Source organism: Camelina sativa, chromosome 15 (genome assembly GCF_030686135.1).
Source record: "Camelina sativa cultivar CO46 ecotype springtype chromosome 15, ASM3068613v1".
NCBI lineage: Eukaryota > Viridiplantae > Streptophyta > Magnoliopsida > Brassicales > Brassicaceae > Camelina > Camelina sativa.
Window position 1 is genome coordinate 31,317,113 of NC_141894.1, and position 25,702 is coordinate 31,342,814.

At 31.8% G+C, this 25,702-nt stretch overlaps 4 protein-coding genes across 12 annotated transcripts; all 4 read left to right on the forward strand.

Moving 5' to 3' along the window:
- The first annotated feature begins 24 nt into the window (after window positions 1–24).
- On the forward strand, window positions 25–4,020 carry LOC104773058 (uncharacterized). Of its 9 annotated transcripts, none has more exons than XM_010497606.2 (16): window positions 25–267; window positions 397–502; window positions 643–717; window positions 811–930; window positions 1,021–1,094; window positions 1,199–1,301; window positions 1,520–1,562; window positions 1,794–1,856; window positions 1,920–2,146; window positions 2,273–2,393; window positions 2,472–2,566; window positions 2,644–2,757; window positions 2,862–3,026; window positions 3,106–3,252; window positions 3,349–3,494; window positions 3,590–4,020. In XM_010497606.2, exons 1-16 carry the CDS (start codon window positions 192–194, stop codon window positions 3,742–3,744), a joined length of 1,830 nt encoding a protein of 609 aa, XP_010495908.1. In that variant the 5' UTR covers window positions 25–191; the 3' UTR covers window positions 3,745–4,020. The 9 variants fall into 9 exon arrangements, with proteins under 9 accessions (XP_010495908.1, XP_087345519.1, XP_087345523.1 ...); XM_087489393.1 differs by having other exon boundaries at window positions 1,038–1,094; XM_087489397.1 differs by having other exon boundaries at window positions 1,038–1,094; window positions 3,106–3,167.
- A 2,149-nt stretch (window positions 4,021–6,169) lies between these two features.
- Window positions 6,170–8,407, forward strand: LOC104773057 (protein NOI4). Its single transcript, XM_010497605.3, has 4 exons — window positions 6,170–6,647; window positions 6,743–6,803; window positions 7,821–8,156; window positions 8,245–8,407. The coding sequence occupies exons 2-3, from the start codon at window positions 6,798–6,800 to the stop codon at window positions 8,109–8,111; spliced, it is 297 nt and encodes a 98-aa protein (XP_010495907.1). The 5' UTR covers window positions 6,170–6,647; window positions 6,743–6,797; the 3' UTR covers window positions 8,112–8,156; window positions 8,245–8,407.
- A 164-nt stretch (window positions 8,408–8,571) lies between these two features.
- Window positions 8,572–9,790, forward strand: LOC104773100 (phospho-2-dehydro-3-deoxyheptonate aldolase 2, chloroplastic-like). Its single transcript, XM_019242575.2, has 3 exons — window positions 8,572–8,863; window positions 8,969–9,214; window positions 9,316–9,790. The coding sequence occupies exons 1-3, from the start codon at window positions 8,777–8,779 to the stop codon at window positions 9,523–9,525; spliced, it is 543 nt and encodes a 180-aa protein (XP_019098120.1). The 5' UTR covers window positions 8,572–8,776; the 3' UTR covers window positions 9,526–9,790.
- A 7,703-nt stretch (window positions 9,791–17,493) lies between these two features.
- Window positions 17,494–19,146, forward strand: LOC147927391 (uncharacterized). The gene is made up of 5 exons (XM_087489604.1): window positions 17,494–17,629; window positions 17,761–17,868; window positions 17,970–18,168; window positions 18,257–18,386; window positions 18,505–19,146. Exons 1-5 carry the CDS (start codon window positions 17,516–17,518, stop codon window positions 18,599–18,601), a joined length of 648 nt encoding a protein of 215 aa, XP_087345730.1. The 5' UTR covers window positions 17,494–17,515; the 3' UTR covers window positions 18,602–19,146.
- The last annotated feature ends 6,556 nt before the right edge of the window (window positions 19,147–25,702 follow it).

A 25,702-nucleotide genomic window follows, 5' to 3' on the forward strand; every position in this document is an offset into this window, starting at 1 on the left:
CTCTTAAACCTCTTAGTTAAGAAGTCTTTCTTAGCCTATTCACCAATTTTGATTTAATTTTAATCACATTATAACTAAGAACTCTACCTAACAACCCCCGATAAAGATACTCTTAGAGCGATGATTCTCACTTGTCACACACACTCGGACTCTATTGTTTTTTCGTCTTTGGTAGAGACGAGAGGAGGAGGATGATGACTCCTCGTACGAAAGCTCCATCTCTTGCGTCTCTCTGCATCAAATCCCTCAAGCTTCAGCTCTTACAAAGTAATTTGCACATTCCACAAATTAAAGATCTCAGTTTATATTCAGCTCTTGCGCCAATCTGATTATTTTCAAAATATATTAATTTTTGAGTTTGGGTTTTTTTTTGGTTTGGGGTCTAATTCCTGCAAGGCGATAATCCTCCAATTCCAGATTTATACGAGCTTCCATCGGAGTTGCTTGAAGGTGTTGTCGCTCACTTGCCTGCACTTGCCTTGCATAATTTTCAAACCCACATGTCAGTAATTTTCAAAGACTTTGGTTTAATTTTGAGATTATTATTAGCTTTGCCTTAGGGTTTAGGAATTGGATGAAGATGATACTATCCATAATCTGATTTACATTTTTTTTTAAAAATTTTCTGGAGAATTGGTGTAGGCCGTTCAATTGCTGCTTGGATAGTTATGAATCTGGAGATGATTGCTTGATTAATAATGGGAGAAAACGTGCAAGGTTTTCTTATTTCTTCCTTTTTGATTTTTTTTTAAACTTTTTTTTTGATTAATTTCGAAGACAGACTGAGAAAGATGTATATTACATCTGCAGAAACGATGTACTTGGTAACTCTTGGAAGGTGTTGTTTGAGCTGCGTTGGCCTGAGTTCATTGACCATGTCGAATCACCAGCTGATTGGCAGCACCTTTACTGGGAGAAGCATCTCCAAAAGTATGCCAATTTGTTGTTTGTTCGATGATTTGTTGTTTTTTTTGGTTTCACTTCCTTTGTTGAGTTTTACGTTAATCGTCCGAGTAACAGTTGTGTTGATGAAGCAGCTGAGGTAGCTCTACGTCCCACATTTAGTGGTCGGATTTGTTCTATTAATGTATCAGGTAGGTACCTCTTTTTCTCTCAAGTTCTTTGGATGGAATTGTCCATTTTTGTATAAGAAATACTGCTATTCAGTTTTGTTGTATTTTTTTTTCTGTCGTTGCAGATAACATATTGAGATACATTTGCCATGACGACCACATGACTTGTCCAAAATGTGTCTGCAAAGAACTATCTTTTCATTTCCGGACTTTTGGACCGTATCTTAGGTTGGGTAACTTTTCATGTTTTTCTGATTATTATTATTATTCGTTCCAAAGCCTCGCACGTTCCTTGTATTTACAGACACACACACTGTACTACACTTCAGCTTGCCTAGTTTTTTTATATTGCTCATGACTGGTTTGTGAGTGGGATATCTGGTTTTGACTGATTTAGCACTCTATCATACTTATGCTTCTTTGCGTCCATTCTTACCCTGCTGCAGGTGTCTGAGGCTTCTCAATGTGCTCTGCGTTACTGAAATTTCTGTAAGTAATTAATCTATGCTCTGACGTTTTTAAGTGTTTCTGTGCTTGTAAATGGAATCATCTTTGTTTTATCTCTTCTGTTTTAGTATCATCATTGATCGCGGTGCTACTTTGTGTTGCTTTCGATCTTTACCTTTCTCTTTGAACTTTAAATTTATATCTTTGTAAATGAATCAATCATTCAACCTCTAGAGTGAAGACAGAAATAATCTTTAGGCTTTGTTACTGTAGGAGTTACTGAGGAAAAGTAAATTGCAACGTTTGGTTCTACGCTGGATCAGATCCGAGAAACATGTAAGGAACTTTCACTCATTAATCACATAGGTTTTAGTTAGCTGATTACCCATGATTCTCCAGGTTGAGCCGTTGTGCAAGCTTTTGATCCAGAGCCGAGATACGTTAACTTCGCTTGAATTTATTCACTGTAAGCTCTCTTCAAATTCCATCAATGCAATATGTGCTTCTCTTCATGAAAAGGGTATCCACACAACTGGGATGCAACGCTTCTCTATAAAGACATCTAGCATTGAGATAGATCCACTTGCTGCGCCTTCCTCCTTCATTGCATTCTTGATGTCAGTGAGGTACATATATGAACTGATGCCATAGCGTGTCATCGTGAAATATTTGCTCATTTGGCTATCAGAGTCTCTTCATGAACGTTGGAATATCATTATGCACTTTTTTCTGCATCTTTTCTTAATTTTCAGGACATTACATTCCTTACATTTTTGCGATGGCAATCTCGATAGGCATATCGCGAGGATGGTTTTCTCTACACTTCTTGATTCTTCTTCAAACCTTTCGTCCCTTGATCTCTCTGAAAACAATGTGGGTACCACCGTGGTTTGTTTTGTTCATACTGATATATGGCTTGCTTTTCATGGCTGACCTGCATACGGTATATAGATTTCAGGATGGCTTTCTACTTTTAGTTGGAGGTCTGTTGTTGGTTCTCCGTCATCTGGAAAGTCTTTACGGTCTCTGTGCAAGCTCAACTTAAGGTATCTTATCGTATAGAGACAATTCTTACAGTTTTAAGACTAGAAATCTTGTGATACGGTTAGAAATTTGTTTCTAGGGGAAACGAACTCGACAAATACGATGCAGAGAATCTTGCATATGCTCTTCTTCATATGCCCGGCTTAGAATCTCTTGACCTGAGCGGGAATCCCATTGAAGACAGTGGGATCAGGTGTGTCCTGTAGTCCCTGCATTTGTAAGATTAACAGAGTTGGGTAATCTTGGAGAAGATTAACAGACTTGGATTTCTCTTACATGGTTTTTTGGGTGGTACAGAAGCTTGATATCTTACTTCACCAAGAATCCAAATTCTCGTTTAGCCGATTTGGATTTGGAAAACTGTGAGCTATCATGTTGTGGAGTTATCGAGTTTCTTGATACCCTCTCGATGCTTGAGAAACCTATAAAGTTCCTATCTGTTGCAGATAATGCCCTTGGAAGGTATTCATAAAGTCATAAACTCTTTATTACTTTACACCGGTGTGAAGTTGGTCTGTTTACTTATATTCTTGTTCTTCAGTGAGGTTGCGGAGGCCATAGTAAACTCTTTCACAGTCTCCATCGAGTCTCTCAATATTTCAGGTATAGGACTAGGTCCTCTCGGGTTTCTTGCATTAGGCAGAAAACTTGAAAAAGGGTCGAAGAAGCTGCTGAGTATTAATATAAGGTCCAAAGCAAAATGCATATCCTCTATATGTTGTATACAATTCACATTATTACCTTCACACTGTTCTCACGTTTGTTTTGATGTTTCCCGCTATAGCAAAAACCGCGGAGGACAAGAGACTGCTAGATTCCTGTCAAAGCTCATACCCTTGGCACCAAGACTCATCTCAGTGGACGCATCGTACAATCTTATGCCACCTGAATCCTTGCTCATGCTATGCGATTCCCTGAGGACCGCAAAAGGTAATAACATTCCGGAATCGGTTTGATCAGTTAGATTGTTTGGGCCATTCTCTGATATTTTGGTATGTAACTATATGTATGGTGACTTTGTTTAGGTGACCTCAAACGCCTTGACATGACGGGGAATAGCTGCATCAATCACAAAGCTGACCATTCTACTCTACTCTCTGAATTTCAACACAGTGGAGAGCCCATCTTTGTTTTACCTTCATCCTTGGCTTCACACGTTCCATACGATGATGACCCATAGATAATTCCTCTATACCGGTCAATTTCGCCTGTTTATCCTTTTGTCTGGTACCGGTTTATTCTTTGGTTTGGTATGTGCATTAGGTTTTTTGGTTCATTGTTCACATGGAAATAGCTTCCCGCAACATCTTAAACTGTAGCATAAAAATCATTATTTCATTGCTACAATTTAATCAGCTTATAAGCGATGTCTTGTACTATATATTGTCAGTTGGGCAGTATATTGAAAATTTGAAATTAGTTTTACAATAATCAATTGACTAGATATATTTATTAAGATATCTTGTACATTATAGTCTCTTTAAGATTTTAATTATGCATAATTTGGATTTTTCAACTTAATTTCAACATATATATATATATAGTTTGAAAATATCAAAGTATAAATCACATATGGGCCTGAGGTGAAGGCAGAGGCCGACAAGGGTAGACGCAAACACATTCTCCAGCTCCAAATGTAACTCTGCATTTGGCACTGCAGCTTTTACCCATTTCGCACGGTCCTATACTTGCAGTGCATCCCATATTTTGCTCAACTATATATATAACAAAACCATTAAACCTACAACATTTGAGATGTTATACCAAAGAATAAAACCGAAGTTCAATTTCATCATTTCATGTAGAGACACTATGTAAAAGCTTTTGAAAATTGGTTAGAGTAAACCTTAAAGCTAAATGTATTCATAAGGCAAATATTAAGAGGAACTACGGTTTTTAGGAGATATGAAAATGAATAACGTAAAAATTTGTAGATCGCAAAAAAAGTTATTGATAAAGACAAGAAGATAAATGTATACCTAAAGCAAACATAACAAGGAAGATGATTGGGAGGACGGGTGTAAAAGCTGTCTTTGCCATAATATATATATTTGCTTTCCTCTCTTAATATGATTTTGGTTACTAGGCCTAAAAAATTGGGTGACTACTAAAAATATATTTATAGAATTGCAAGGTGACCTATTATAGAAGTATTTTGTGTGATATTAAGAAATATAATTATTTACCATTATATGTTTGAACACAAAATGTTTGACTGTGTAACCTAAAAATGTGAAAGTTGAGTCATACATCATGTTGAACATACATTGTAGTTTGGTATCTAATTAAACATAACAAGACCAAAATCATCGTCTCTTTTCTCATAAGATTTGTGCAATTCATGAAGACCAACATAGCCACCTCAGTTATTGATTAATACGTTTACCCATATATTCGGTTTTAGATTCACATGTACTAAAACTTTTCAAACAAATAATGTTACTTAAATTTTTTTGAGTTTAAACAATTATAATATAAAGTTTAAACTTAATATGGTGTTTAAGTGTTTATAATATTTTAAAAATTCTATCAAGTTTCAATATTAATAATATTTTAAGCTATTTAAAAATTAACAATTATAATATTTTAAAACTTTTTAAAAGCTAATTTTTAAAAAAAGTTTCAAAATTTATGATATTTTAAACTTTTAAAAAAATATAAAATTATATTATTTTGAAACTTTAAAATGTTTTTATTTGCTCAAATAAAATATCGGATTAAACCGAATAAAACTTTTAAACTTGGACGCTTGATAAATCAAGTTTTCCTGCTCATTCGTAGTTGTAATCATATTAATCTTATTATTTATAATGGTTTTGAACCATTGTCTAAAACTTTTGTAGCCGATGTAGGACATTGTACATTTTCCTTTTCCTAAAAATTCTTAATAATATAGAAAATTATTGTATTTTTCAAAAATGTTAATTAGTGGGATGGCAGATTCTTATTGGTATTTTAAATTCTAGGTGGAATATAGAAAACTATTTTATTTTCCAAAAATACTTAGTGACATGTCAAATTCCGATTAGTTGTACGCTCTTAGAATCTATATTATTTTTGGAAAATAATACTTTGACATGTAACTAAGAGGGGGGTATTGAAACCTGAATTCTAGAAGATTTTTGGTTTTTTTAAAAAACCTCTGTTATTCAACTTGTGATTTTTAAATCACTTACCAAATCATGTATTATTCAATATGATATTTGTATAAAATCATTCAAAATCACTCACAATCTTTTGTTATTCAATCAATAATTTATACAAATCATATCAAATCAACTGTTATTCAAAATATAAGAGGTTTTTTAAAAAAGTCTAAAACACTGATTTTGAAAGACTTTAAACACGTTTGTACTTGAAAGATTGACATGGAAGAATCACACCTCTAGAGGTGTTATTTTGTAAGATTTGTTATTAACAAAAAAAAGAATCACAAGAATAAATTGGTCGTTATTTTCTCTTTTGTTCTTTACTCTCTTGTTCTCATTGCATAAAAGTAGTTTATTACTAGACTAACATGTTGAGATTTTAGATTTACTAGAATAACACATAAAAATTTGCAAATTACTTCTATACATGAGTTGTGTGTTTTATTACTGTATTGCTATTTATAATTAAATTTGGTCGAAAAAAAAACTTGAGATCTCATGTTCTTGCTCTTGTTTCCCTATTTTCGTTTTTATTTCTTTTTGAATCGATGTTTGTTTGATTTTTTTGTCAAATCCTCCTTTAATCTGATTCTGCAAGAAAAGGATGGACTGTTGGATAAATTCCCTTAAAGATGCAAGAAAAGAAGCTTTACTTCTCCACCAAATAAAAGTTTCAATCTTTTTTTCTTGTTAGGGTTTCCTCTCTCTTTTCTTTGGGATATTTCAATTGAAGGAGAGATATGAAAAAAGATGATAGATTTCAGTCAGAGACAACGATTCTTCGGGTATCCGGGTCAGCCCGAAAGCCGATAATCTCACCCGACTCACCGGAACCATCCCTGGTCCTATAGGTACTCCTTACGAAGGCGGCGAGGAGTCTGGGGTTAAGGTTATGGACGCAGCGTTATCTCTAATGTGCTTCAAAGCACCTCAGGTTAGTTATTTTGATTGAAATTCTGGATTTTGGCATTGTTTCTACTACATATATATGTGTGTGAGTGATTCTCTTCTTTCTTCTTCTTCTTAAAGCCACAATATTTCTCCATTTTTCTTGGGATAAATCTTTCTCCTTTCTGCAGACGTCATGTCGGTACGTTCTCAAATCTCCTCTTTTTTATGTTTTTTCCTATGATTGGTGTGTGTATATATATATATATATATTGCTTGAGAACAGTTTTTGAATTCGATTTTTATGGTTTTTGAGAATTTTGATTGGAGGGGTTTTGTTGATTCCTCTGAAGCTTAGATATGTGGATTTAAAAGAAACATCCAGATGTGAAAATTGTGATTCTGATTAGCTTATATTGTCTTGTTGATGAATCTGATGATAATCTCTTATTCTGGATCTCGGGTTTTATTTAATTTATTGAACCTTTTTCTGAATTTGATTGATTTTAAAGCTTAGATTTTGATTTTTTGAGTTTCTGATATTGGATTTGAGATGAATTAAGGATTGATACAGAGAAGTTGTTGTCTCCTTTTTTTTTTGTTCCGAGATTGTTCTTTGATTCATTTGATAGTGAAAGAGGTGTATGAATGTTGTGTGGCATCATTGTTTATGGACAAGGAAGAGATCTTTTTGCCCTTGTGGATTTGTTTGCTTATTTAGAGACAATATTGAAATCCACTTGTAGTTTCAAACTTTGGTTTATCACTTTTTTCTCACCTAATTTTAGTGGATAATAGAAGTTGATAGGAACCTTTTGAACTTTTGCTTCTGGTTTGGTTTTGGTAATCTTTTTGACTTGTGGTGTGTATTGTTTGCTAAAAAATGGAAACATGATTAGTTTGGGCAAATAGTACAAACCATTATCTTTGATACTTGAGAAAAGGTTTAAGTCCTCATTCGTATTTACTCGGTTGATACTTTCTTCGGTTTATCTTAAGCCTCTTCTCTTATGTGTTTGCTCCCGGCCACCTAAGACTTGTTTTGCTTACAAAGAAGAAAGGTTAATTCTTTTCAGGGGTTTAGAGTTTAGACTCATTTTAGACAATCATTTCATCTAATTGGCACCAAGGGTTACATTTTGACTCTGAGTTTGAACTTGTTTCTTGATGTTTTTTTTTTGGTTTGACCATTTGGTTTTTATATATGAACGAACAATAGGACAAAGGTCGTCCCTTGCCGAAATTTGGTGAATGGGATGTGAATGATCCAGCCTCAGCAGAAGGTTTCACAGTGATATTCAACAAAGCTAGGGATGAGAAAAAGACTGGTGGCAAACCCGGGTCACCTGGTAAATCCAGTGAGGGTCATGTTAAGTCTGGAGGAGGAGATCCTCAGGTATTTGATTCGGCGCCTTTTCATCTTCAAGGAATTGTAAAGTACTTAGGTATCGAAACGAGGAAACGTTACAGTTTGGTAGCTCCTATCTACCTCGCTGCTCTGAAGATTTGATCCAAGTCTCTAAGGATATTATTGATAAATTGGGAGGATCAAACGGTGAGTTTTTGATTTGGCATTTGAAAAGCTTTTATCTTTAATCTCTCTTCTTCTTTCATATTTTTATCTGACTTGGAACTGTTTATAGGAAGATTGGCTACAGAATTGTTCCAAGCTGTTGTAAGATCGGCAGCTTCAACATCATGCAGCGCGTATAGAAAGTTAGAGGATGGAAGAAATAGGGCTGTCTCAAAGCTTCTTGCTTTCTTACCGAGAGAATCATCTGTAGACAACCACGAGATACCTCTGAGGTTGGATCTCTTGTACTGTTTCTATACCAAGCTATTTTAGTCTACAAATAACTTGTGAAACTGAAGCCGCAGCTTCTGAGATGTTTTCTCTGTTGTTTCAGAAAAAAAAAAAGGTAGACCGGTCTGACACTTTTTGATGATCAGGATCCTGTTCTGGTATCAAGATCCGTTGTTGAATCTAGATACATATCAAGATCCACATAATCAAAGTTAAATCTCAAATGTACCCCACTCTAACCCGGATGTTGAATCTTCTCTAGTGAGGGCTTGCTCATATGAACTTCTGTAGTACCAAGCTTTAGTTCATATGAGCAAGCCCTCACTAGAGAAGATTCAACATCCGGGCTTTACTATGATTGTTCTGCGCACATGGTTTGGGTTGGAGAACGAACTCGCCAACTTGATGATGCTCATGTTGAGTTTCAGAGGGGAATAGCTAACCCTCTTGGAATCAAGGTTCGTGATTATTATAACTGTGCTCTTTAGGATTATCAATTGCCTCAGTACAATGGATTTTTGTATGAGAAATCGTCAGATAGTGATTGGTGTATTTTGATGTAGGTGAGTGATAAAATGGTCCCTAGTGAAATGGTTAAGCTGATAGAGATACTAAACCCTCAGAACAAGCCTGGAAGGATTACAGTTATAGTGAGAATGGGAGCTGAGAATATGCGTGTTAAGCTTCCTCACTTGATCAGAGCAGTACGTGGAGCTGGTCAGATTGTGACTTGGGTTAGTGATCCAATGCACGGAAACACAATCATGGCTCCAAGTGGGCTAAAAACTCATTCTTTCGATGCAATCAGGGTAATACTTCCTACTTACTTCGTCTTCTGACTTTTGATATAATTTTGTCTATGATTCATGTATTTGACATTAAATAAAATGAATTGCATGGTGTGTATCAGGCTGAATTGAGAGCATTCTTTTACGTGCATGATCAAGAAGGGAGCTTCCCTGGTGGAGTTCATTTAGAAATGACGGGACAAAACGTGACAGAATGTGTCGGAGGGTCACGCACCATCACTTACAACGACCTAAGCTCACGTTACCACACTCACTGTGACCCAAGGCTCAACGCTTCTCAGTCTCTTGAGCTTGCGTTCATCATTGCATAGCGTCTGCGAAAAAGAAGGCTCGGTTCCGGAAACCACCTATCATCTATTGGAGTCTAGAGGATAAGACAAGACTTTGTCCGAGTTAGTGATATGTGTGTGTATAGAGTGGCTCTATACTAAAAGTTGCTAAGTTTTCAGTAATCGAGTTTATGTACCAAAGTGAAACATTGTTGTTTGTATGTTGGGGCTATGCTTTGTTTCATTAAAATATTGTGAGTGGTCGACTTGTTAAATCAGTTCTAAATAAAAAACGAAAGTTGTAAAATATTGTGAGTGGTCGATTTGTTTGGTTGTAATTAATAGAATATTAGGGTGAATGTGAGGTCTTATGTATAACTAGATCACTTAGGTAGAAAATTTTAGTATAACTTGAACTACTTGGTGCAACTGTAGTAGAATTATTAAAATAAATTTCAATATGGATCATGTGAAAACGAATAAAAAATAGATTTTGGCACAGAATATTTATTTAAAATCATCACACTGTGATAAAATGAACCAAAGACAATATGATATTAGTAAAAAATTATTTGATATACACATAACTATACATAGTTATTCAGTTGTACTCTCATATCCATAGTTGAACTTTTGCATTTTTTTTGAATTTTCAGTTGGACTATAAAATAAATTATTAATTAGCAGTTGGCCACAAGATTTATCACTATTAATTAGCATATACAAGGTTTTCATAACACAATGTTCATAAAAACTTGGGTTTCACCTCTTTTGTTTCATTTGAGGTGATCACTTACTAAGTCTTCCTTATACTATAAAGAGTGTTTTATGTGAAAACGATAATATATATTAGAAAGTGATAAATTCTTGTATTGTTGATTAAACATGGTTCTTTAATAGTTCAATATGTTTTAGAAATTCTTATAAACCTTAATTATCATTTTCATATTTTAAATATAAATGCAAATCTAAATATATATTTAGTTGTACCTAGTTGAACTGAGTATTATATATTTATGTTATCTAAATATTACCCTCTATAGTTAAAATGTAATTTTGTATGGTTATTGTTCATTACCTCTCGAAAATATGATAAATAAACAATTACAAATTACATAGGTTGTTCTAGTAACATTTCTTACTTTTTTTAGTAACATCTCTTACTTGTTCCATTTCCGGTGAACAACAACGACGATATTAGCTAGGGTTATAGAAGAAGATATGTTGAAGATGACTACAAAATTACAATAATATTGTTCATTAAAACGGATTTATGGACCTACACTAAGCAAAAGAACGTTATGTACGTACTCTAATCTCAAGAACATTATGTACGTATGCGTTCATATGTACGTACACGTTTATATGTACGTACACGTTCGATTTTAGGTTTAATGAACCCAAAATTACCAGAATATCCTCGTCTTCTACCTCTAACATACGACTGAAAACCCTAATTTTCCCTGCCTCACTTTATTTTTTCACGACTTATGTCTATTTTTTTGGTTTTACTTGTGGGTTTTTTATTCAACTATTATAGATTTTCATCTCAACATCTGATTTCTAAGTTAAAAACCTATAAAAAGTGAGTTATATAGATTTTCGAACAGATATCTAGCTCTTCCATGGATGAACCCAGAGGAAAGATTAACGAAACAGAGTAGGAAAAAGACATTTGCTCCGGCCGACAAACAGAATATGATTGATGAATCTGCTACAAACGTTATTACATGAACACCATAGATCGAAAGAACAGCAAACATGTTTAGATCTACCTCCAATAAGTCTATCGCAACGCTAGACTGTCTTTGACAGCTCAAACAAATTCGTGTTATTCTGGTATGACTTTACAGTTGTCAAAAATGCTTACTAAATCTACCACGGACAAGAAACCTACCATCACACTCCGAAAACTATTTCAAAAAAACAAACAAGTATACCAAAAATATCTGAAACGAGAGAAGGCTGTCGAATAAATCTGTCGCAACAGGCCATTAGTCTAACATAAATATCTTTTGGGTCATATTGACTGTTGAAGGTGTACATCAAATATTTTTGGTACACTTAGTTTTTGATACACATATACGTCCACCGATAAGTGTACCAACACTACAACTAAGTGTACCATCTATGTCGACGGCAAAGTGTACCAGCACTACAACTAAGTGTACCAAAAATATCTGACGTACACCTTTAATCAGTCCACGTGTATAAATCTACCATCAAAAGATCGGTAGACTTAGTCCCAACTTCCAATGTTTTTTTTTTTAATAGCATTAGCCGTAATTACATTTTTTCCCAACACTAGTTTCAGGGGTAGTATAGGTACAATGGGTTAGTCTAGTAATAACAAACAATTGTATGTTACTTTTGTAATAAGGAAGCTTTTATGCAATATTCTAGTAACTCACCCTAAAAATTTATATTACAATGTTAAATACAATTTATATCCGACTAAAATTATGTTAAAAACTTATGTTGTGCTTTTTAACTTTGTTATTCATTATTTATTGATTAATATACATGCTTAATAAATTAAATTTTTGCTTATACATGTCAAATTTTATTGAGAACACACGTATAATATAATTAGCATACAATGGAAAATATATTGATTTGTTAGTTTTCCTTTTTGATTTAGAAAAATAAAAATTTTAAAATATAAACATGTAAAACTCTGTAAATATAATTAACTGTCCTACTACGTTTATAAAAAAAAAAAAATTTGACACGTGTCAACATCTAATCAATATATTTGACACGTGTCACGATCTTGTTAATGAGTAACTTTGACATCAAGCTTTATATAATAAGATAGACTAGGTTTTGAACCCATGCTATTCGTAGGTTTATTTGATAAATGTTGGTAAAAAATTATATACAATTGATGATAGTTATGAAATATTATATTATATAAAAACTTTAAATTACTATTAAGACAAAAAAAAATTATCTCAACAATTAAAAATTTATATAAATTAGTTGTGTTTAAGAATAAAATCTGATCAAAAAATCATCAATTTTGTTTTCTTATATTCAGTTTTGAGAAAATATTATTTTCTTCCACAAAAGAATCATTCAAAACCCCACACAACTTATTCTCAGCAACCTCCAAGACCAAAATCATTCCCTCTTTTCTCATAAAACTAGGTATTAGTCCACGCAATGCGTGGTTGCGTGCATAATTGTTTTTATTATATTTTGAATATTTATAAAAATAATATCTTGTTCTTTTCTGTTAACAATAACATAATCAAATAATTTTTTTTTAAGATTGTATCATAGTAAAATTGTATCAAACAAAATTTTCAAAAAAAAATAGTAACTATGTATAAATATTCTTCATTTCAAAGTTTAACGAAATATAAATTGAAGATATATATATATATATATATATATATATATAACTATAAATATAACTAACAAAAATTAAAAATATGAAAATTTAACCAAAGACATTTTATTAAACAAATTAGTGGGAAAATGAAATTTATAATAATTATTGGGTAGGAGTTACATTTGAGTTAAATGTAGAGTTACACATGACATTAAATGTGAGTCAATTAGAAATGTTTTTTTAATTTGTTTTTTTATATAAAAGGAATATCAAGTGGTCCAATGAAATTTTAAACTTACACATGATTTGGTTTTTTGTTGATATAAACTCATACATATACAAATGCATATTATTTTGTAAGTGACAAACTAAATTAGTTTTCTTATAACATCATATGAACTTCAATCTAATATTTTCTAAAATCCCAAGAAAAACTTCTATCTTTTTAGTTTCTTTTTCTGAATTGTCACTCATCAATTTAAATTCTAGTGCTAGATTTCATACTAATGGTTTCATCTTAAGAGGGTTTAATTAGATGGTATATTTTAAAAATTATATTCTTTTCTATATTTCACTCCATTTAAAATTTGAGTGCTAGAAGAGAATAGAAAATTAGACATGGATCTTTTCAACCTCATGACCTTGTGAGGTGAATAACTGAATATAGTAGAAGAATATTAAAAATGATTACTTATAAGATGATAATCTAAAATAGACAATGAAAATAAACCTTTTAAAACATTAAAACAATGTAATATATATATATATATATATATATCTTACAAACTCTAAAAATATATTTTAGAATTAAGCTTTTACAATGATATTTGAATTGATTTTTAACTCATACAACAACAACAACAAAAAACACAAAACAAAACAACAACAACAACAACAACAACTAATTTGAGTTATAGTTGAAGAGGATGAGAGAATGAGAGAATGAAAGAATGAAAGAATGAGTATTTATAGAAATAGAAGTGATGTAAAATTATATTTAGAAAAATAGGAGTTACAATTCTAATTTATTTTGTGTTTTAATACAATTAAGTGGAGAAATATAGATAGGAGTTATAATTCTAATTTATTATGTTTTTAATACAATTGAGTGGAGAAATATAGTTAATGCATAATTTATATAATTTCAGTTTTATATGAAAATGTGAGTTAATTAGTGTCATGATTAAATATTTTTTATTTGTGGTTTAAAATAAATAATTTTGTTAATTGCATTGCCAAGTGAACCAATAACGAGAGAGTGAAACCTTACTTTTATGTATATGATGATTTGCGCAATTCATGAAGACCAACATAGTCACCACGTGCACTCAATTACTGATTAATATTTTCAGCCATATACACGGTTTCAAATCCACAGATATTGAAACTTCTCAAATCAAAATCCTCAATACTATAAAATCGTAAGTTACTTGCAGAGAAATATGAACATGGTCACATATACATTTAATAAAATATGTGTGATTGTCGTCGATCCTTCTTCTTTAAATCTCTAAAAATTAATTAAAACAACATCAAATCAAGGTCTTGCAACATCGATCATTTTTTTAGATCCAAAAATAAAATTTTACCGATAGCTTCAAATTTTACAAATTAAAAAATTATGATTGAATTGGATATCTTCGGTTATTATTTATGTTGAAAAAATTTAGGGTTAATCAAATATATATTTTTGTCAATTTTTTTTTTTTGAAAATAAGAAAATTAACAAAATAAGAATGTCAGTTTCATATATTCCATATATTTTTTCCAAAATTTACATTTCTTTTTATATATATATATATATATATTGATTTCCTTTTTTATTAATATATCTATATTAACATTTTTGAAGTACATTTTGTGTTATACCCTTTAAGTTTTGTTTATTTAAATTTTTTTTTACAACATTAACCTCTAAACAATTTTCAAAAATAACATTGCATAGAAACTCATTTCCTCAAACATCTTAAATCGAACCAAAATAGCATCTTATCAGCATATTCCATAGTTAATTTATAATTTCTCCTCAACTATTTCCAAAAGTGTACGTTTGAAGATATTTTAGAAGATTTCATATACTTGCTCACCAAATTTTTCTCTACTCACTATAAATATGGCCATCGGTGAATTGGTGATCTATATCATTATTCTCAATGCTTTAGTTTTTTTTTTCAAAACGTATAGATATTTGCAAAACAAAGATTTATGTGAATTTCTTTTCGTTTTTGTGTATTTTTTTGTTTGTCGTTTGTTGTTAATCATTTTTTTTTTCCTTCTTTGGCTTGGTTTTCTTTAGAACCCAAGAGAGATCACAAGGCAAAATATCAAATTAATGATGTTTTGTCATGTTCTCTTTTGGGGATATTGTCTGTCTGAGTTTAGAATGAAGCTGGTGTAAGATCAAGTTACAAACGACTTATATAAAAATCATTAGTCATTGTGATTGAGATTGGGGAAAAATAATCTTTTTTACCCACGGTTTTAAAAAAATTATAAGTCTTTGTAACTGAGATCGAAAGAAAACACAATACTTTTACCCAAAGCTTATTAAAAATCATCCTTCTAACTGAGATTAGAAAAATGTTATAAACTCGGCCAAATCGGAGCTTAATCCCTGATTAAGCGCTGAGATGTTGATGACCGATGGGATTAAGAAAATAAAACTACTGCAGAAAATTAGAAGAGGAGGTCGGGAATAAGAAGTAAAGGAGGGAGAAAATCTTTGATTATAAGAATGAAAACATTTAAAGAATGAAAGCTTTTAAAAATTATAAGTGATGATGGTGTTTCTAACGTGGGTTTGGTGGTAATTTATATATGGAACGTTAGTTTTGTTTTATTAAAGCAGACTATTTTACATTTTCAATTCGAACTGAACAATATACAGCTTCAGAATATATTTTTTTTTTTCAAAAGGGTAATTTTCATCATTTTAAAGAAATTTCACTAATCTAAGTTGTGATTGTTTAAAATAAACATATTTTAAGAACTTATTTTAAATATCTATTATATCTAACCAAATTATTTTATTTCGAACCAAATCATCTATTTTATTTTATTAATTAGTGAAAAATCTAAAAAAACGTGATTCAATAGTACAAGATAGGTTTAAAATTATTTTCATATGAGTTCTAAATTCATTAACTTTCATATTCAACTCACGTTATATATGTATTTACATGAAAAAAAAAAAAATTACTTCCGACATATCTCTATATTGTTCTACATAAAAACACAATTATGCGGTGTACCACGGGTGAAAACCTAAATAATATTTTAACATCTATATTAAAAAAAAACTTAATCATTTTATTTAAAAAACATAAAGTTATATATAAAAAAATTAAAATCGTCTCGGTAAATCAAATTAAATATTGATAATTAGAAAAATCTAAAAATTAACAATACAATAACAAAATAAGAAAAAAATAAACCATAAATTTTAAATTTTATAAATTATAGTCCCGCGGTATACCGCGGGTTAAATCCTAGTTTGTATATAAAATATTATAATTTTAAAATGGTAGTTAACGAAATAGGAAAAGATGTTAAATATTGAGATGGTCTATCCCGATTGATTGTTTTAAATTCTAGATGGACAGCTATAGGAGCTTATAGGTTCTACTTTTATTTAGTATAGACTAGGATTTAACCCGTGGTACACCACGAGACAATAACTTATTTATTTTTATATATAATTTTATATTTTAAAATGATTGAGTTTCTTTTATTTATACAGATGTTACAATGTTAGTATATATTTTGGTGTATTTGCAATAAGGAGTTGTATTTTTTATTGAATTTTGATAGGTTGGATTTGACCTTGTAAAATCTATAAATAATGCAAATCAGATTTACTAAAATAATCTATGAATACAATACATTTATATTTGTAAATATATTTATAGTTGTAAGACTTGATACAACTCATAACTGAATATATGTGAGTTAAATCTGAAATAAATATAATTATTAGTATTTTAAAAATAAAATGTAGTAATTGTAAACTCCAAAAGTATATATTAAAAATTATAATGAATAAAACACAACTATTTAGTAACTACCAAACAGTAATAGTTATCATCAAGTATTAAATTTTAATTATAAACTTTTTTATTCACATACAGTAAAGAGATAAGTACTTAAGTTGAACGTTTGCCTTATAGGTGAAGCCTAAAGATAGTTTTGGAGATTTAATGGCTTAAAACTTAATGGATATAATTGTTTTTGGAAAAATCAGAATGTATAGATGTTGTTAAGATTTTATGGCAATAAATATAAAAAATGTTGGTTGATTTTTTTTTTTTTTTTTTGATCAAAATATGTTGGTCGATTAAAGAAGGTTTAGTAATTGAGTTGCTGTGTAATGTTATTTATGGAAATTTTTGTGGGATTAATGTTGTAAATAAAAATTTAAATGAGTAATACTTAAAGGGTATAACACAAAATGTACTTCAAAAATGTTAATATAGATTAATATTTTTGCTTAAGCATTTAATTATAGAAAATTATGCATACAAAAACTCATGTAAATTATATGAATCTCTCGAATAATCTAAAAATCAGAGTTGTGTAAATGGGCTTGTGAAGGCCCAATTAAAGCACATAAGTTAGGTATATAAATGGCGTGGAGTGCATAAATCGACTAGCAAGCATATCGATCCATCCATATCAGCCGCTCTCGGTTCCGAGAAGATGTCGTCGGCGGTGTTGACGTTCAAGAACCCAGAAGAGGGTGAGGCGTTGACGTTCAAGAACCCAAAAGAGGGTGGGAGGGATCTGAAATTTCCCCGTAGAATACATCACTGGGTAATATATTCGTTTCTTTCATCCCTCCTGCTTATTTAATTGTTGTATGATTCTCAAATATGTATGTATCAGTTATCGATTCTTCTTAATTTGGAGACTAATAACGTAACAAACGTACGGTTCTTAACTAGGGCCTTGTTCCTAATGGGTACACTTACTCCAAGGATGGGGACCCTTCTCGTCGTGTCTTAGTCCGTCTTTATGCTAGGTTGGGCCTTCATCATTACAATTTTCTCATGGTTAGTTTAGTGATCTCTCTTCTTTTGTTTTGTTTTGTTTTGTGATCATTTTTAGCTAAAATATGTATATCTGCTTTGCCATTTCAATTTCGATTTTTTAGGGAAAAGACGTGCAGCCCGATAGCGTAATGAAGTACACCATCTCCACTTATTCTGCTGCTTGCGCTTACAGTATTTATTTCAAAGTCAAGGATCCTGCTGCTGCAGAGACCACCAAGCCTCCAATTTTTGAGGCTGAAGTAAATGAGCTTGGCTATGGCGAATTCATTTTGGTCTCCTATAGTTCTGGACCTTATCCTGGTATATAATTATTATCATTAATTTATTGGTTGGTAATGGTATACATACAACAATTCATCATTCTCTCTCTCTCTGTTTATATATATAGCTGAAAGCAAGAAACACCTCGAAGGTTTACGTAACAACGTGATGGGTGACAAGTTGCTCTCATATTTCGAGCCCGATGAGTTGCTTCCAGAAGAGAATCCTTTCCAGATGACACAGGCCGATTTCATCTGGTAATTAAAAGTGGAAGCCCTCCCCTTTGTCCCTTTGTCTTGTCTTTTCTTTTTTTATTTTTTCTTGAGTTTTACCAACTAATCGTATATATTGTTTTTCTTTTTGTTTTTTTTGCAGGTGGAAAAATCAGAGGTTCTTAAGAATGAGTGGATCCGTCTGTATTTGGAACTTGCGGTTGCCACAACTAATAGAAACCATATCAGACACGGTGTAGGCGCTCTGAAGATTCACAAAGTGGCTATGGAGATCACACGAGACCTGGAGCCCTTTCACAAGGGACTTGGCGCCTATGATGCTACTTTCTACATTAAATACACAGACGATTGCATGGATCGTGCTAGTGATGATGGCTATCGCGTTGCAATTGTAAGAAGAATCGTGGATGTGCATACGGGGATCTTTAGAATCGTCGGTCTTACTCAGAGCTTTCAAACCATACCAGCCTCAAACGGAATTGCTGCCATGGAAGCGTCCCCACAAGACTAGAATGATCCATTTGAATACGTACGTACGTGGATCAGAATAATCATCGATAGTAGCATTTCTCTTCCCTCCACCATCTTTTGGATTCTTAATTAGATTTGAGTTAATCCTTAATACTGTGAGTGCATTGCAATGTTATGTTGCTTGTCTTATCTAGCTAGCTCTACCAAAAGTCGCTTGATCACCTAAACTTTACGTTAGTAGGAGTCGTCGTAATTCTTCATTTTCATAACTAATCATCGTATTGCCTAATCCAATGAGTAAGTAATTTTATAATCAGCATCTTGAGTAAATGATAGGTTTTGGGAAGTGCTAAACAAATAAATAGATTACATTCGAACTAAAAATTAATAAAATAGAAAAAGGTAGGAAATTAATAAAAATTAGTTTTATTAGACTAACTATAATTTTACTTGTCAATTACGTTTCCCCCTCTTTGGTCCGCACCAGCTGTCTCAAAAAACTTTCGCCAGCATGATAACATTTGGCCATGTCAACGTGTGTGATTTATTTATTATCTGAAGTCTTAAATTTAAACAAATTAAAAAATTGAAATTGATAAACTAATGAAAAAATTAGAATACATACCTCAAATTTAATAAGAAATTTGAACTCTATATTAAATCTTTTAAGTCTTTGAAATGTACTTTATGGATTGAACTAAACGACTATTTTGTCTTTGGTTACAAATTAAATTAAACTAAATACAATATAATTAAATTAATTTATTTGAAAATTTATTTTTAAAAATAATATGTAAACTAGATATTCGAAAATTTCCTGAACTGTTTTTAAAAAAATTATGAATTACTTTATTATATATAATATTAATCAATAACTAAAAGATTAAATTAAGATAAAATAAATAACATATACCTTTAATAAATAATTAATGAAATATTAAAAAAATAAACACAAAATAATTAAACTCATCATTGTTAGAAAATTATTTTTAAAAATCACTGTTTATATTTTTGATATTGAAATTTTTTTGACAATGATGAAGTAGTTTATTATGAAAAATATTAATCAATAAAGAAAATTAAAATTCAGATTAAAAAAATAAAAAATTGTTTTATAAAACAGAAACAATACAAAAATGACAAAATCACAGTTAAATACAATATAATTAAATTAATTTATTTGAAAATTTTATTTTTAATAATGATATGTAAACTAGATATTCGAAATTTTTCAGAATTGTTTTTAAAAAAATTATGAATTAATTTATTATATAATATTAATCAATAACTAAAATATTAAGTTAAGATAAAATAAATTAAGACCCTGGATCACAATCCAATAATCTGGTACTCAATCGTGATTAAAGATCTGGTATTATTTAGTAATTCAATTTTAAAGATTTATTATATAAAAATTAAAATTAAATTAATTAGAATTTTTCTTTTTTCCATTTATGTTTAGTAAATGTTTTAGATAATATTAGTTTTCATTTAATAATTTTTTTTTGGAAAATAATTATATTTTTTTAATTTATTTCGAAAATTGTTAACTTTAATAAAATAATAAAAAATTGTGAGCTTTTAGAAAATAAATCAACAGTTCAAAAAAATCGACTATGTAACAAATCAATTAATAAAAGAATAAATCGACTATTTAATATAAGTCAACAAAGAAAAAACATATATCAGCAGGAATAAAATATAAGTCGACAGTTAAAAAAGTCAATCATATTAATAAGTCAACTTAAAATGAAATAAGTCTACTAAAACCAAACAAATCAACGGAAAAAAATATGAATCAACAAACAAAACAAATAAGTCAACATCATCAAAGTCAACTTTGTAAAAAAACAATCAAACAAAAAAAAAGTCGACAATTTTAAAATAAATCGATGGAAAAATAAATAAGTCTACAAAAATTAAACTTAAGTCAACCATTCAAAATATCGCCCTTATTAATAAATCAATGTAGAATATAATAAGTCAACAATAAATAAACAAATCAACAGAAAACAAATATAAATCGATGAACAAAAAAAATTAGTCAACAGTTAAAAAATCGACTATGTTATAAATCCACTAGCCATAATATAAGTCAACTGTTCTAATATAAGTCGATGACAAAGATAATTAAGTCAACAGAAGTAAAAATACATAACGATTGTTCAAAAAGTCAAAATTATAAATAAATCAACCTTGATTAAAATAAGTCTAAAACATTGATATATATATATATATATATTATAAATTGTATAATCTTGAATTATTTATTTTTAAATAAATTTAAATCTAAATAATATCAACAAAAATATTTAAATTCTTTTACTTTAATCAAAATTTTAAGATCACAAATTAATTCATGTAATTATTACAATACAATAAGTAATTTTCGTTATAATTTTAAATTATTATATAATTAATCCGAACTAAACAATTTTAAAAAGTAATTTATTTTTAAAGTTGATTTATTTTTAATTATAAGTTAAGTTTTTATTGTTTTTATTTAATTGTTAAAATTATTTAATAATAAGTGTATTTCTGTCCATTTTCATTTCAAAATGTGTAGTTTTCAAATAACTATAAGATTAAGTGTAATTTTTAAATTTTTTTTCAAATTTAGTATAGTTTTCAAATTGTCCCTAAACTAATTGATACGAACTAAATGGGATAAACCAATTTATATAGTTTCTATCTAAAACAGGGAGAAGGCACTATAACCATAATCAAAAGCGGTCAGCTTAGAAGTCTCTGACGACGAGACAGTATTCAAGATAAATGATGATACACGCCAACATATTCCGTTACCAAGCAGGTCTAGAATTCGTGGTAAACTCTCACTTGAATTGATAGATGATTTGAAAGCAAATTCAGTAGCCTCTATTAGCAAGATTTAAGTTAATGAATCAAACAAATAGGATAGGTGACCAGTTGACCCTAACCGACTCTCTTGGCAAAATGCATTTGGTTTGGCCTACAAAGAGTCTTTATTCTATGTTTTTATCATATTCAACCAACTTCTTTGATGTTGCAAGAAACGTAAGTGATCAAACATCCCTTATGTTGGGACTCTACCCTTTGTGATATGATAAGCATAACCGCTGTTCTTCGTGGTCAGATGGATAATGATATTATGAGCATAACTGTTGTTCTTCGTGGTCAGATGGATACATATTACCCAATGAGCCACATATTCGTGTACCAAAACGCAGATCCAAAAACTTACATTGACAATATTACTAAAACGAAAAATCATTACTGTTTTCCCTGTGAATTTTTCAAAGGATTGAAATTTGTAAGAGAATAAGTGGACATACCACTAGCTAATGATAAGGAGTTGATATAGGAGAAAAAGAAGAAGGTGATTCAAATCGTTGAACTTTGCTGTGGTAATAAGACCATATCTCAACTGTTTGATTCGAAGGAAATCTCACTATTGATCTTTGTTAAACACTGACCTCTTCATTTTTTTGTATATATTAATGTCGAAATAGACTATGTTTGAAAAAAAATGGAGGATCTTGAGAGTATAAGCAAACAAAATATGACATCAATTACATCACATTTTTACTCTGAATTTGAACAGAAAAGTTTGAATTTTTTTGGGGATAAGAAAAGAACGAGGGAATCTTTTTAAATGGTGGTATGGTCGTCTTTGAATGTAAATGTGTCACCTTTGTTATCATTAATATTATTTTTGTTTTCTCATCAACATATTCATAATTTTGTCCTTAGTCATCGCTTGGACATTATTCTCATCAACATTAGGTACACAGACTCATGCAAGGATCGGGCTGGTGATGATCTGGAGCGCCTTGATATAGTCAGCAGAATCGTGGATGTGCATTCGGAAATCTTAAGAATCATAACACCACCAGCATATATCAAACGGAACAGCTGCGATGGAAGCGTCTCCAGAAGACTAGAATGATCCATTTGAATAAGTACGTACGTGGATCAGAATAATATTTCGATACTCGATGGTGGCGTTTCTCTTCCCTCCACCATCTTTTGGATTTTAGATTTGTGTTCATCCTTAGAAACTGTGAGTGCATTGTGATGTTACTTGTCTTGTCTAGCTACCAAAAGTCACTTGCTCACCTAAACTTTACGTTAGTAGGAGAGTCGTACGTTATTCTTCATTTTCATAACTAATCTTCGTACGTATTGCCTAACCGATGGAAAGTAATTTTAATTATAATCAGCATCAAAGCAAATGATAGGTTTTGGGAAGTGCTAAACAAATAAATAGATTATACATTGGAAGCAAGGATAAAATTAAAATAGAAAAAGATGGGAAAGTTTATATTACTTGTCAATTACGTTTCACCCTCTTTGGTCCGCACCAGCTGTATAAACTTTAAGGGCATGATAACATTTGGCATGTCAACGTGTGTGATTAATAATCTGAAGTCTAACTTTTAAACAAAAAAATTTGAACTTGATTATAAACTAATACGAACGAGACTGGGATAAGCCATTTTATTGTAGTTTCTATCTAAACTAACCATTTTATTTTTATAATTAATCAATCTGTGAACCGACGGGTCGTACTAGATAATTATATCACAGTTGAATGGTCTAATTAAATCCATCTAATGGAACAGATTTCACAATAATTAATCCATGGGTAGATATTAATTAGTAGTATAACATATCTTATTTATGATAGTCTTGTTAAAAATTCCAAAGACTAGAATTTGATTATACATAATTTTGGATTTATTCCAGCTTTTGTTAGGTTGGTGATAGACATGCAAATTTATTTATTTTTGATTTAAAGTTATTTAATGAAATTATAAACATTCCTTATTGCACAAGAGATGTTTCACGGTTTACGCACTAACCCGTCTTGTAAGACGAAATTTATGGCCATAAAAACGGATATGAGTAAGGCTTATGATAGGGTTGAGTGGGATTTTGTGGCAGCTTTGTTACAAAAAATGGGGTTTGCGGAGACATGGGTGTCCTGGATAATGTTTTGTGTCACTTCAGTTGAGTATAGAGTTCTTCTCAATGGCCAGCCAAATGGTTTGATTATTCCACAACGGGGGTTACGACAGGGAGACCCCTTATCTCCTTATCTGTTCATTTTATGTACAGAGGTTTTAATTGCAAATATAAGGAAGGCAGAAAGGGACAAACTAATTACGGGAATCAAGGTGGCGAATAAATGTCCGCCTATTACGCATTTGTTGTTCGCGGATGATAGCTTGTTCTTTTGTAAGGCGGACAGGGAACAATGTCGGGTTATTCTAGATATCCTAAAGCAGTATGAATCTGTTTCGGGCCAACAAATAAATTTTGCAAAGTCATCGGTACAGTTTGGCTACTAAATTGAGGACACAACAAGGTCGGAATTACAGGATGTCCTGGGGATCACCACTTTGGGTGGTATGGGGTCATATCTAGGGTTACCTGAAAGCTTGGGTGGGGCCAAAACCAAAGTCTTCTCTTTTGTTCGTGAACGACTTCAGAGTCGAACGAATGGTTGGACAGCAAATTTGCTTTCGAAAGGAGGGAAAGAAGTAATGATTAAATCTGTAGCTACTGCTGTGCCGACCTTTGTGATGTCTTGTTTTCGGATCCCTAAAACAATCACATCCAAACTCACTAGTGCGGTGGCGAATTTTTGGTGGAGTTCTAATGGTCAGTCAGGGGGCATGCATTGGCTTGCTTGGGAAAAATTATGTGTTAGTAAACAGCTAGGTGGTCTTGGGTTCAGGAATGTGGATGATTTTAATTCGGCCTTGCTGGCTAAACAGCTTTGGCGTCTGATTGATGCTCCGGATTCCCTATTTGCCAGGGTTTTTAAAAGTAGGTACTATAGGAATACGCATCCGTTGGAACCAATTAGGTCTTACTCCCCATCGTATGGGTGGAGGAGTATCTGTTCCGCTCGCTCTCTGGTTAACAAAGGACTTATTAAACGGGTTGGCTTCGGGGACACCATTTCAATATGGTCTGATCCTTGGGTGCCAGCTCAATCCTCGAGACCAGCTTTAAGTAGGGGCCCGATAAATGACCTCTCCCTTCAAATGACTCATTTAATTGATCGACAGACTAACTCTTGGCGGATGGACATGCTCTCTGAGCATTTTGATCCAGACGATGTGGCTTTGATCCAGGCTATACCTTTAGGAGGCAATCAGAGGACTGACCTTTTCGGTTGGCATTTTACGAAAACAGGGCGGTATACTGTCAAATCGGGCTATCACACTGCACGACTGGATGCAAAGCGGACTTTTATGACCTGTGGTTCTGGGCCGGAGATTACACCCCTTCTAGCTAGCGTTTGGAAGGTCCGTTGCCCTCCTAAAATTCAACATTTTATGTGGCAGGTTCTATCTGGTTGCATTTCGGTTTCGGCTAATCTGGGGCGCCGAGGTATTGCATGTGACGTTGGATGTGTTCGTTGTGGAGCCGAGGAGGAGACAATAAATCATGCAATTTTTGTCTGCCCTCCAGCTCGTCAGGTATGGGCTTTAGCCCATGTACCGGTGGGCACACTATCCTTTCCAACAGAATCGGTGTATGCAAATGTGGACCATTTCTTAGGGCAGCAAAATCCAGGGGCAAATATTGTGGCTTTTCCTTGGCTTATGTGGTATATTTGGAAAGCCCGGAATGCACGCGTTTTTGAAAATATTATGGAGAAACCGGAGGATATTGTTAGGGTTGCAGAAGGAGAAGCTACAGGGTGGCAGAAGGCTCAACTTGAGGAGGATATCGACATCGCTCCTTCTATTCCTGTAGGGTTATCGGTTCCGGCGGCCACGACCTCACTTCCAACTGTCTTCTCGGGTTACCGCTGCTTTATTGATGGTTCCTGGAAAGCAGGAGACCAATTTGCAGGCGCTGGATGGTGTTGT

Excerpts from the sequence above, each read along its gene's own strand:
- LOC147927391 (XM_087489604.1), top strand. The coding sequence starts at position 17,516 with ATGTCGTCGGCGGTGTTGACGTTCAAGAACCCAGAAGAGGGTGAGGCG. Across the intron at positions 17,630-17,760 it reads CCCGTAGAATACATCACTGG|GGCCTTGTTCCTAATGGGTA; the intron begins GTAATATATTCG and ends GTTCTTAACTAG. Across the intron at positions 18,387-18,504 it reads ACACAGGCCGATTTCATCTG|GTGGAAAAATCAGAGGTTCT; the intron begins GTAATTAAAAGT and ends TTTTTTTTGCAG.
- LOC104773100 (XM_019242575.2), top strand. The coding sequence starts at position 8,777 with ATGGTTTGGGTTGGAGAACGAACTCGCCAACTTGATGATGCTCATGTT. Across the intron at positions 8,864-8,968 it reads CTAACCCTCTTGGAATCAAG|GTGAGTGATAAAATGGTCCC; the intron begins GTTCGTGATTAT and ends ATTTTGATGTAG. Across the intron at positions 9,215-9,315 it reads ATTCTTTCGATGCAATCAGG|GCTGAATTGAGAGCATTCTT; the intron begins GTAATACTTCCT and ends GGTGTGTATCAG.
- LOC104773058 (XM_010497606.2), top strand. The coding sequence starts at position 192 with ATGATGACTCCTCGTACGAAAGCTCCATCTCTTGCGTCTCTCTGCATC. Across the intron at positions 1,302-1,519 it reads ACTTTTGGACCGTATCTTAG|GTGTCTGAGGCTTCTCAATG; the intron begins GTTGGGTAACTT and ends ACCCTGCTGCAG. Across the intron at positions 2,394-2,471 it reads TTGATCTCTCTGAAAACAAT|ATTTCAGGATGGCTTTCTAC; the intron begins GTGGGTACCACC and ends TACGGTATATAG.